Source organism: Ixodes scapularis, unplaced genomic scaffold, assembly GCF_016920785.2.
Source record: "Ixodes scapularis isolate PalLabHiFi unplaced genomic scaffold, ASM1692078v2 PGA_scaffold1__304_contigs__length_218370807, whole genome shotgun sequence".
NCBI classification, from domain to species: domain Eukaryota; kingdom Metazoa; phylum Arthropoda; class Arachnida; order Ixodida; family Ixodidae; genus Ixodes; species Ixodes scapularis.
In genome coordinates this window covers 54,830,405-54,843,140 of record NW_024609846.1, presented here as the reverse complement: position 1 = coordinate 54,843,140, position 12,736 = coordinate 54,830,405, and the positions used below count along the sequence as shown (strand labels likewise).

The 12,736-nt window shown below is 45.9% G+C and overlaps 1 protein-coding gene across 1 annotated transcript in view; it reads right to left on the bottom strand.

Moving 5' to 3' along the window:
* Positions 1-7,462: 7,462 nt before the first annotated feature.
* LOC8032615 (serine/threonine-protein kinase unc-51) overlaps positions 7,463-12,736 on the bottom strand; it is an 83,810-nt gene continuing 78,536 nt past the window's right edge. Inside the window, exons 22-24 of the mRNA XM_029970293.4 lie at positions 12,343-12,474; positions 11,254-11,344; positions 7,463-9,148 (exon numbers count right to left, since the gene is read on the bottom strand). Coding sequence (XP_029826153.2) covers positions 9,075-9,148; positions 11,254-11,344; positions 12,343-12,474 — 297 coding nt within the window. The 3' untranslated portion in view covers positions 7,463-9,074. The remainder of the gene's footprint in view (positions 9,149-11,253; positions 11,345-12,342; positions 12,475-12,736) is intronic.

The window sequence follows — 12,736 nt, the reverse complement described above, 5'->3', positions numbered from 1 at the left end:
TGGACGTGACATTCAAGGTTAGTGTGCAAGTCATGGATGAAGTCGCAGAGTTGCGTTTCGCAGGAAAGTACCTTTTGAAAACCGTGTTGCTGTTTAAAGAAAAGAAATGGGATGATAGGTGCCTCATGATATTGGAGTAGAGGATATGCTCAAGTAGTTTGCAAGAAATTGAAGTCAATGAATTAGGGCGATAATTAGATGCGGAAGAGCGGCTGCCCTGTTTAAAGACTGGGAATTACCCTTCCCACCTTTTGGTCAGATGGAAGGCAGCTTTGAGATGAGGACTGAATGAAGATGAGTTTCAAATACTCACTAGAAATAACACGGGTGTTTTTTTTTTAAATTTTAGGGTTGATGTTATCGGTTCCAGCGGACGAAGTAAGTTTTAGTTTATCAATCAATGTTTTAATACCAGCGGAGTTAATGTTAATAGGATGCATGCGCTCGTAAAGCTCTTCAGGGAGAGTGGGGACGAAGTCCAAGCACTCGTTAGTAAACACTGATGAAAAGTATTCGTTAAACACAGAACTGTCATGCTCGACGTTGCACATCCGACATTCCTAACTCTCCCCATCTTCCTAAACGTCCGTGTGTGTCCTAACACCAGAAACCGGAATTTTAAAGGTTAAAAACGGCACGTTGCGAATATGGAACGCGCACTTTCATGCAAAGCTGACGTCAAGTGACTCAAATCGAAAAACATGCATATTTACAGTACTGTTATCTCTTCTGGTGAAGGCTAAACAACCGTTGCATCCGTTTTCGCGCACGAAACGGTGACTCCCAGAGAAAGTAAGAACGCAGTGATTGTCTTTATTTTAACAATGTAAACACACTTGCAGGCGTGCGCTGATGAAGCCTCAAAATCAAAACTCTCGTAGTGTGATTCGTGACTGCTCTGGCTACTACCCAACCTCGTTGTCACGCCACTTTCTGCAAGCAAACACTAAAATTGCCAGTAAACACACAAAAGCGACATCGATACAATTATCTTGTAGAATATCACCTTATTTAATCACAACTGTTTCAATAGGCACTACAAGTTGTATTTATTTTAAGAAGAAGAAGCAAAATTTTTTTCGTGAGAAAAAACAAAATATCAATGTTAAGTCTGGTAACGTTGTAATTTTGCCGAATCATTGCCACATCTTTAGAAAACTTCGACAAAAGTTGCGCCGAATTTTCGATTAAGGGGGGGGGGGGGGGGAAGAGGGTCGGGTTTGCCCCCCCACTCAAAAACAAGTTGGTACGCCACTGGCAATACACTAAAACCGAGACGGTGAGCAGCGAGTTGCGAGCCTGTGACACGAAGACATCAATACTGTAAACGCTGCTTTATACCGGAGCTTAATGGTCACTGTGCGCGGCTCACTTTTTAGAGCACTTTTGGCCAGGCAAAGCGCAAACACGATATCTTCATCACCCTCAAAAATATTTTGCCACAAACAGTGAGTCAGTGGCGTGGCCGGTGCCTAAAACGCGCTCGCCCACCACAAAGCTTCGCAAGTTGAAGTTTCTGCAACAATAAAATAGCAGCATGCTCCACGCATCAACACCTCCGTCACCTGTAATATGACCCTGCCCTAACCGCTTCGCATTTGTAGACAAATAAATCATTTTTAGCGCACTGACCAGCGCCAGCGAGCAGGCGCACGTGAAATCCTGGAGAGTCTATCCCCGTCTTTTCCGCCATCTTGGAGTTAATCGCACACAGTCCCTGCTCCAAGGAGAGCAGGGCGCTTGCAATGTCGAGGTGCATCGCCGATACGCCCCTTCTCTTGGAATGCGTTCACAATCCTATTGATGGTAGCCTGTGTAACCCAGACTATTTTTGCTATATCCCTTTGCGTCATGCCGCCCATCAACATTCTCACAATGCGTTCCCGAGTTTCTACGGGCACTCAAGGAGGCATATGTGCGCGCGCCCGCAGGTCAAAGAAAAGTGTGACTACCAGGCTACGTAGGCTAAATGACTACAGCAACAACGCAGTTGATAATACAAAACCACCAAGCGGAAACCCGGTCTATACTCCGTTTCACTTTGAGTTGTACCGCAGCCGATGCTACGAGCAATCTTGGCCAGTACATCACTAAAAGTGCGTCATGTGGCTTTCCTGTTGGGTACAACTGCAAGTGGAAGCACGATTTCACGCGGCAGGGTGAAAGCACTGGATTGGTTTTGACGGCTCATAGCATTGGCTATGATGCATAGATTAAAGGGATACTTCAACGAAATTTGAAATATTCCCGTCGTGTTTAAAAATAGGTTCAATATAATCCACATTATCCGAAAAATGCCAATCGCACGTTTGTACTTTGAGCCTGGTGGCTGTATTTTTCGTTATAATTTATAAACGGCCCACTCTGGCAAGCGCTCGGAAAAGGCCCAGCAGAGACCACATGACATTTAACGCAATCGTGACGTAGGTCGTCTCAGGACGAGCAAAGCTACGGCGAGGCTGACGTCGAGAGGATGGCCTAGTCGTTCCGGCCACCGAAGCGGCTGCTTTTGTACGAATTTTGAGTGTCGGGTTAATCTTTTATAATCTTGTAGGAGGACAATAGCGACTTCTGCGACACACAAAAGGCATTCTCGGGAAGAGGGTAGTTCCTCCTAGGGTGCCTACATGTTTCCGCTCCGCTTTAGGGTGGCGCCAACTTCTTGTTACCCTTTCCCAGATCCTCTCCCACCGCCATTTTGACCCACTTCTTATTTCGCTAAACGTACACGACGTTGAATTTTCGTAGTTTCGACACACCGGCAACACTGTGAGGCCACTTCCGTTTCCGTTCATAAGAGGAGTCGGACGAGTCGGAGGCTCAGCGGGATGGCGGTCGTCGTAGCTGTCGCTCTCTTTATTCGGGTGTTTCATACTTTGAAGTTGCGAGCAGGAAGTATGCGTTGCGTTTATCGAAACGTGAGTCCCCTCGACAAATTGAAACGCAACAGACCGGCATCGCACGCCGAAACCTCGCCTTCGGAACGAGAGCGGTGGGCGCTCCCTAGCCCTAACGAGGATTAGCGGAGTAGCGCGAGCGCACGACTGGCGAGTGTGACAAAATGGTCGACGAAACAGCGGAGGCTGCCATGGTAACGAGGTAGGCAACACTGGTTTGTCGGCAACAGGTATCACAAACGTTGTCGCCACCCTAAACAGCGGAGCGGCGGAAACATGTAGGCACCCTAGTTCCTCCTGCCTCCCTTCTCTCGTCGTGGACGGAGGCAAGACAACCTCCGTCACCAGCTGTCAAGGTTCCTAGACGGGCATTACAAGCGAGGCGTTAGCGACATCCACCAGGTGCTCTTTGCTAATCGTTTAAAGGGGCGGTGCAACGATTTTATGATTAAAAGGATTTGCATCTTGTCATTTTTACGTTGTTTATCGTGTCCCGGAGGATAGAGAAAACACTTCCTTCATTAAAAATGTCGCGATTCCGCTGCGTAATCGCAAAACAAAAGTCGAGCTTTTTCCCCCACCTGCAGCCCCAAGTGGCCGCCCAAAAAACTACGGCGAAAAGATTACGTGACCTCGCTCACCTCTAAGCTGCAGCGTCACAACCGCTAATGTCAGCGGAGAGAGGGAGAGGAAGCGTCCTCCGAGATAGCACACGGGAAGCTACACGGCACTCCGAATGACGTCGCTAGGAGGGGGACCAGGTGTGACCCTGAATCTGGGAGTGAGTTGACGGGTGCCCGAAATGCCAATCTTTATCTTTTTTCTTACGCAACAACTAGGACACGCAGGCAAAATCGTTTTTTTTTTTTTTTACTTCAGAAGTGTCAGAGGGCAACTTCCAGAAACTTTGACCGAAGTCCGGAAATCGTTGCACCCCCCTTTAATTCGTTTTAAAATTCCTTTTCGTGACTTTTTTAACAAGATATTGGTATGTTCGATGTGATGCTGCTCCTTTGAACACATTTAGACAAAAAAATGAGCGCCGAAATTTCGTTGTAGTGTCCCTTTAATGCACCGTTGCATTCAGTTTGTCACGTCACCTTATTTTTCATTTTTGTTGGTGCTCACAAAAAAAAAAAAGTACCAAAAACCGCAAACATGAAATGAAAAAAAAAACGGAAAAACTAAGTTAAACTTGAGATGACGAGCGGTTTATGCCACACCTGAGCAGTATCACTCAAGCAAAAGTTGTTCAGATCTTTGTTTAAAGGCGGTCAGCTCTGCCAGCAGATAATGAACAAAGGCTGAGTGCGGTGGACGGGATAGCCTAGCAGACGACACTCGCACTGGAAGGAGCTTCATGCGCAAGCGCCTAATCTCTCCCATGTCGTCGCATCCCTCCGCGGCACGGCGCTGGTCGTCCCAGCGGTCCAATACACGGCTCTGCAGCGGTCGACGTTCGCTTGATATTATTAAAGGGGCACTGACCCATTGCACTGACACCCCAAAGGTCATTTCTTTTTTGTTGTCTAAAACGATGCAAATTGTTGTGATAAGCATGCAAAAAAAAAAAAAAGAAAGAAAAAACATCTCGAAAAAAAACTTTTTCTTGCGCGCGCGTGCCTTTTTATTTTTGGCACTTTTCTCTCCCGCTGCTCACCTCCTTGCATCTTTTGATTGGTGACGTCAAAAATCATAAAATTTAAAAGCTTTGTAGGCGACATTTCTATAACATTTGATAACGGCAATCGTAAAACATGTTTTCTTAACGCAATAGCGAACGCACTACGGCCCCTGTTTTAAAATACCAAAAATCAGAGTCCGGTGTGATGTCGCTTCCTGGATTTGTATCCTTCCTCAAAAAACTTTGCGGCGCTCGAGCAGAGGATGATCGGTGAGTCGGGGAACCGGACAAAGAAACCGGTTTTTCCCGGTCCGCTGGCGCTTCGGGTCGCGGTGGCAACGGCGCTTTGCTTTGTAGCGTGGAGCGGAGGTCCGAGAGAAAGTCGACTCACAGGAGACCGCAAAATTTGACGTCACTGCACTGGCGTGGCTCGCGCGGGAACTTCAAATTCGGCATTTGGAAATTGTTTTTTCTTTTTTTACTTCACAAATACTAAATCCACAAGTTTCGAAGTTTGAGGGCAATGTCCCGGCATCGTTTTCAATCGTTTCGGATTATAAAAAAAAGGGAATATGACTTTGATGTCTCAGTGCTCCTTTAAAAGCTTGGGCCACTGTACATGTACACGACGTACCGCAGGAAGGACAACGCGATTGTAACGCGATGGCAGCGCACGACAGACGTGGGACAGCTGTTCCGGAACTGTCGTTCTTGAACATCGAGCGGTAGAAATACAAGTGCGAAACAATCACACAACAAACGGTGCACCAAGTTCGTCGTCGTCGTCCCCGTCTAGTTCATACGCCGAAGTGGAGACAAAAAAAAAAAAAACGCAGACGGGTGTACCACGTGACTTCCGGCTATGAGCTTCCGTGCTCGTGTTTCGGTTTCGAGCAGTTTAGTTTTTGGCTTTGACTCTGCAACAATATATTGATTGGGTAGTCTCCCCCACACCATAATAAATCGCATAACAAAAAAATGAGGGGGAGGGGGGTCGTCTTAGTGTTTTTTTTAATTAAAAGGACACTGAACTCATTAAAAAAAAACACATTATTTTCTACCTTGTCAAGAGAGGCGCCTCAGAATAAATGTTCGTCAGAAAAAAAATTATTTGCCCACTATTTATGCTAAAATACGAATTTTTCGATTTGCGAGCGAAACCGAAACTGTAACACCGTAGGATGATGATGATGATAGGGTGTGCACTTAGTGGTCCAGCAGTCCAGAGAAGAGCAACGCGCATCTTGTGTACAAACGCTATCATCATCATCCCACTGAGGTGCAGCTTCGGTTTGGCCAAGGTTTGGCCCACAAATCGGAAAAATTTGTGCTGTGGCATAAATATTGGGCAAAATAAGTTTTTTTTTGTTTTTCGACGAACGTTTATTTTGAGACATGCCAGTGGGATTGTTTCTGTTTAGTGTTTTTTTAAACTTATATTTATCTGTTCACATTTTTATTGTCTTTTTATGTTTTTTTTAAGCTTATATTTATCTGTTTGCATTTTTGTGTGTGTGTGTGTGGAAAGGCGATGGGGGATCAGGATAGTTGGAACTATAAGTCACTACTCTAATAAAAACGGACAGGCTTTACGAACCACCCAGGGCAGATTTCAGGCAGCTTTTGGACGGAGTGTGCTTGCTTACCTTACCTTTTTATTTGTTTCAGAGAGCAGGTATGAAGATTTTAACAGAACCATGGACAGCATAAAAGGGCGCAGCAGTAACGAAACAACGTGGCTTCTCGTGTCGCTTTCCAAGTTTTCTCTCAAAACCATGCTAAGCAGCAGCACTGTTAAAAGTCGGGCTAGTTGGTGTTGGTATTAAAAGCGCTTGTCTGTCGTATGTGTCCTTTTCTTTTTGTCCCGATTTTTTTTTTTTTTATTCCACCATGATAAACAGCTCTTGGACGACACTGTTTCTGGGAGCGCAGGTTTCCCCAGGAATTGAAATTAGGGGGGGGGGGGGGGGGGGGCCAGGGGTGTCTAAACTTTTAGGAGGGGGGCATTGAGGCTAGAGGAGTCGTTGCAAATAAAGAGGGCACCTTCAGAAAAACAAAGGGGTGACACTCACTCGGGGGTGTCCCAGTGAGTGTCACTCTTCCGCATTGCACTAGCACTCAATAACAAGCGCACTCAACGGAGCTATTTCACACGTCCAAACAGGCCTCAAACAACCACAGCACCGTCAGTGCTAGATGCAGAGATTGGATCAAATAATACTTTTTCAAACTAAAAAAAAAACAAAACAAAAAACCATGAAAGTTGCAAAATATTGCAGAGGTCCACTGTAACGACTTGACAGTAGAGGGAGCGCCGAAGTTTCGGCATAAAGAAGGTAACTCTTAGTGCAAGTTCCCCACATTCTGAAAAACTCCTTCCAACACATCACTTTGACTCAAAATAACTGATGAAAATTAATCAATAAAGTTGTTTGTGGTTATGGGGAAGGCACTTAGTAAATTACTATTCAAAACATTTCCGAATCCTAGATTTGCATCGATGGTCGTACCAAATATCACTGTTTTTAATGAATATGCAAAAGTCCTACCTATTCACGCACGATTAGAAGAGGCAAGACTGGTCCTGCTTTTTCATTATTTGGTCGATGCAACAGCAATAACCATTTTTTGGTTCTGAATTTCTGCGAAAGGCACAAATATTGGCACCTATTTGCACAAGCTCGTAATCTTCATCAGCCTTGCTGCCATTTACACCATTGATATCCTGTGCTAAAGAGCTGATGCCACTCAATTTGGGAGAAGCTCTCCATTCTAACCAAGACAGACAGAAACAAAAGCATGAAGGGTTCCAAAATTATCTGCCAGAACATTACATTGTAATTTATGGGTAACTGAAATATAATGCTTCCTGTAGTACCCTGTTGTATCCTAATGAAAAATGGAAGTCTACAACACTCCCTCAATGAGCAGCAACAAAATGTTGGCAGTTGCAGAACGCTTTCTTTATTACAAACAGCTGTACAAGATCAATACACTTATCCAGAGTTATAGACTCAAACAAGTGGAAGCGACCGCAGAGCACTCAACTGCAATTAAAATAAACGCTATCTCCGAAGCATATAATTACACGAGTTACATTGGCCATCGCCTCGCCTAGCAGTGGCGCTTCGTACACGTCTTTGGTCGTGCGCCGTCAATATGTACAGCCCTCCTAAAAACATTTTTATACCTATTTACAGAGCAGTGCAAGGGGACCAACGCTGAACACGAGATAGATGCTTTGTGCTCTCTACACCCAGCATACAAACGTGACATTACGAGTCAGAATGCAGAATGTTCTTGTTAGCTACGCACAACCATCTTTCGGTTAATTGTCAAAACAAAATATCACAACAACACTCGTGCATGCAGGAACCTAGTAGTCAAAACGTCTCGTAAAGCAATGGAGCTGTCCCGTCTCCCAAAGGCAATCGAGAGGAGTGCTCACATATTCACAGGGTGCCTATCCTAACATCTTGAGACAAAAAATAATCGTCTACATCTACAGTGCTTGTCCCTAGTCCTAGCTTGTGCTTGGCAATGTTACAACTTCTTTGCAAAAACTGTTTCAAGTACAGGCGCCTAGTACCTTCTAACATTGCAGTTGCTCAGTAGCGAGAGAGTAACTTGGCATCTTAGGATAGTCGTGCTGATTTCGTGGGCGCATCTAGACAAAGTCGGCAGGCTGCCGGGTGTCCTATGTACATATTGCTGACACCCGCTTTGCAAGACCAGCAGAGCAACAAAACTCGAGCCCAGATATAAAGGCGACGTTTCGTAAAGTTTGAACAATTATATAATAGTTGTCGAAAAATCAGCATTAGAACAATCAATAAAGGAGCTAGTATGCCATTTATACATTGTGAAAAAGATGCACTGTCAAAATTATAAACGCGAGACTTCTTAGAAGTGACGGCGAGTAATAATTACGTCTAACAAACCCTTACATGACAAAAAAAACAAAAAAACACATTCAATAGGAAAAAAAAAAGAAAAAAAAAAAAAGGCCACCCAATGTCAGTTGTTTACAATAAAACCGCCGCTTGTTCGCAGCCTCAGAGATCTCTCCTCGGCTCTCCCCGAAAATAGGAGCAAAGCGGCGCCACGCGCACCGCACACTTTGATTGGTTGAAATGAGGGGAAAGGTGACTAGTGTACGAAGCACGGCGTGAAAGGGCCTCGTGCGTTACACGAAAGGTTAGGGCGGCACAAATGCTCCGCCCAAGAGGCGTCGGTGCTTAAGAAGCGTGCGGGGAGCACTAAGGCATACGACGGATGGCGTACCGCTGCAGGGTCTGCCCCCGTGTAGAAAAAAAAAAGTAAAAAAAAAAAAACAAGAAGTCTTAAAAGTTGTGGGTGAATATCGAGCCATTGCAACACGCAGCTGGAGGTTCAACAAACTGTACAAAAGGATGAAATGCCAACGAGGGGAGGCAGCAGGAAACAATTAAATGAAAGAAGGACACTTGCTAGACGGAAGCAGGGGGACTTGGCCAAACTCAAGAACGGGACGAGGAAAGGAAAGGTCTTCAAGAGTTCTGCGACGGGGTGCGTCAGGTGCAGTCGTAAGCGTACACGAGCCCGTTGTTCTGAAGAAGAGAGAGGCGTTTTTCGACTGCTTCTTTGTCTGAAATTGAGAGAATAAAGGAGGAGCGTGAGCGACATTGAAAATAAAGAGCCTGCCGTGCGTTCCCTGGATTTTCGAGTGCGATGACTATCACTCTCCCATTATGTTCCATACCTGCCAACCTGTAGACTTTCAAATTCGTAAAACTCCCGTGGCCGTCGTGGGGGGGGTTTACGCGAAGCGATGTGCAGCTTAATGTCAGCCTTGCCACCGTGCGAAACGCTTACATCACATGTGTACGTGCTACAGAATCCAAACTTCTCTCCCTCTTTTTATACGGCACAAAACGCGGGAATTTCGACGTGTAGCACTTCAGGAGGGAGGCACTCACTTGATCGAATGACGTTTTAGCAAACCGCCCACGTTTCACGAAATGACACTTTAGCGAATAGTCTGATGCCGCGAAGAGGAATTTTCAGGTGGGCCAAATGGGTTCACATTTATAATGAGCCGCCGCAGACTGTCGCCGTGAAGCGGCGCAAGCGCAGCGCGGCGGATGGGTTAACGCACGCCCCTGTTATTCGCTACAACGTCGATTCGCTCAAATGTCGCTGTTTGCTAAAACATCATTCGCTCATGTGATATGAACCCCACTTCAGGAACACCTGAAAGTACCTCTTTTGAGGATTGGAGTTCGCCATTGCACCGCGAAGCCACCGCGACCAGGAGAATGCTACGATTACACGTGCAAGAAACACAGACGCCGCACTTCTCGCCTCGAAACTGGCGGAAACAGAGAGGCCCAACCATGTCTGAACACGCCAAACCAACGTGCGCCGCCTAACACACGAACAAAGGCTTTGGGCTTTGGATTGGTTTTGGATCCGTGGCCACCAGACGGATAGTAAAAACCACGACGCTGCCGTGGACGGTACCTATCGCCCTCTTGTGGCAGTGCAAGATACCGCCAGCAACAATTGTAGAAAAAAAATGTAAAAAAATTTTTTTTTTTAAATATATTTTGTTTTTTGTAAAATTTGAAGATTCGCAAAATCGTAAAAGTAGTCCCAATTTGTGAAATTTTACGAAAAATTCGGAAGAGTTGGCAGGTATGAATTGTTCGAGCAAATGAAGGCACGTACCATTACTCCATAGTCGAGGGCAACTTTCTGCGGCAATGAAACCCGAGCTAGGGGTGTGGAGCTCGAGTGCACCACGTAGCTCCTCATAAGTTAGTTACGGTTCTGGTTTCGACGCGGAACGATCCTATTATGCAGCGACGTCCGGCATATCTGTTGAACTAGGGAGGTCGTCGTAGACAAAGCTTTCTGCTAGTGATGGACCGAATCTGACTAACTTAGTATGGCACATGCCAAACTTTTGAAGGGAAACTCGGCAAAGATTCGGCGAAAATTCGGCAAACACAAAAATGACACCGATACAATCATCTTGTATCAACTTATTTAGTACTACCAACTCTGTCATTATGCATTTAAAAAAAAAAAAAACGAAAAATTTTTTTGCTAACAAAAAACGAAATAATAACTTTTAGGTCTGGCGACAATGTATTTTTGCCGAATCTTTGCCAAATATTTAGAAAAGTTCGGCGAAAATTCAACTTTGCCGAATCCTAATCTTCGATTCAGCAAAAGTTTGGCCCATCACTTCTTTCTGCAAACAAGTTTACAGTACAGATAAGGGAAGGATAGAATCCTAATTATTATGTCGTAAACGCAAGACAAACAACATTTACGAGCTGTCGTAGAGCAAATCGTTGCTCGGTTTTTCACGACGTTCAAACAAGATGCCTTCACTCCGAGAACAAAGCTAGGCACAGCAACGAAGAGGGATACGCCGGACGAACAATTTCCTAGGCAACGAACGTATGAATTATTATGCTCTTAACAATGAGCAACGATTCTTCGCTCATCTACAAAAACAGAACTCTAGAAAATCCAACAACTGTCTCCCAAAGAAAAATTCTCGTGCAATTGCCTCTTTTCCACGAAAGAAAGTTGGAAAAAGATCGCACTTCCAGTTTCGAAGTTATGTGACTCAACACTTTCTAGCGCAGAGTGCGTTAAAGTCGGTGGCTAGCATGCCCTCTTGGAGTAGTTATGGAATCTGTCTGGCGCCAAGGGACAGGTGTGGTTGGCACTACTCACGTCTGCCGATGAACAGCCTCTCTGCGTCGCTTTCCATCTGTTGGGCCAGGCTGTGCAGAAGAATCTGGGCAGTCTGGTAGCGGATGAAGCACTGCACAAAAACGCATGACCTCAACGAGGGTACCAGGACAGGTACACACGACATTGCATGGAAGCCAAGTGAAGCACAAGGTTGTGACTGCTGTATCAACTCGCATCCTTTTCACACTTATTAGGAACAGTGGATGTATATTGCGATCAAGTTTGTCCGCTCCTTGAACGGATGGTTATGATGATGTAACAAAGCCGCACTCCGACCGGATTGCTCCGAGCGGGCACTGGCAGCTGCGGCACTGCCGCACTGCAGTGGTGCTCTGTGCTAGCTGTGGCAATGGCAGGAATGGCTGCAGTTCTTTATGAACGAGGACTTGGCCTTTAAGAAGACGTGTCTCGGTCGACTTGCTCGCCGATTAGCCCAATCTTGCGTGAATACACAGACCACAGCAAGGCGGTGAGCACGAGACCTTACAAGTTCGAACGTCTAATCCAGGAAAGATGACATTTCTGGGAACAGAAGCATGCTACGTGTCTCCACCTTAGCATTAAACTTCAAAAATCACTTCAGCAAAAAAAACTGAGTGTCAAGAAACAACGACAATGGTTCAATGCCAAAGAAAAGCAATGTGGCCAGGTCAGGTCAAATGCCAACCTGAACGTTCAATACACAATGCACGCTAGCGATTACATGACCGCAAACTTGTGCGAAGCTTGTCCAATTCAAACCAACTTCGGTGACCCGTTAACACCGAGAAAACAAATACTATAGACCAGCAGTTCTCTCAAACTATGGCCCACGGACCCCCAGGATTCCTAGAGAGCGTTCATGGGGGTCTCCGCCAAATAAAAAAAACTCCTATATAAAAAGCCCCTCTATAACGTCGCACAAGACCTCCAATGCAGAGCGCATTGGAGGTCCCCTATCGACCTCCGAGTGGGTTAGGGGGTCCGTGACGACCAAAAGTATGAAAACTGCTGCTCTAGACTGGTGGCCAGAACTGCTCAAGGCCCCCAGGTGGCTTTCCCCGCGCCATTGCGGGTATTGTGACGCACCTCTGTCAGAGTGAGGGCCACGACCTCCCGCCTGTGTTCGGCGGCGGCGAGCTGGGCTTCCGTGGCGTTGGGGTCCTGGGGGCCCAGCTCCTCCGTGCGGGCACTCAACTCCCCCATGGAGGCCGTGCGGCACTGCAGGCAGACCAGAGAACTCTCAATCTCAAGTACGCCAACAGGAGCAAAACAAGACCACAACAACAACATCCACACCCACTTGCACGACCGAATGCACGGCAAAAAGAATGAGGGATAATAGCACGGGGTACAACGAAATCAGAAGGCAGGCTGGTTTCATCTATCAATTCGTCCCCTACTTTCCAGTGAAGAACTGATTTGTCTAACTACAAAAACATGCGAAAAAAAAAATACTGTAGAGCCCATCCACTTCACACAA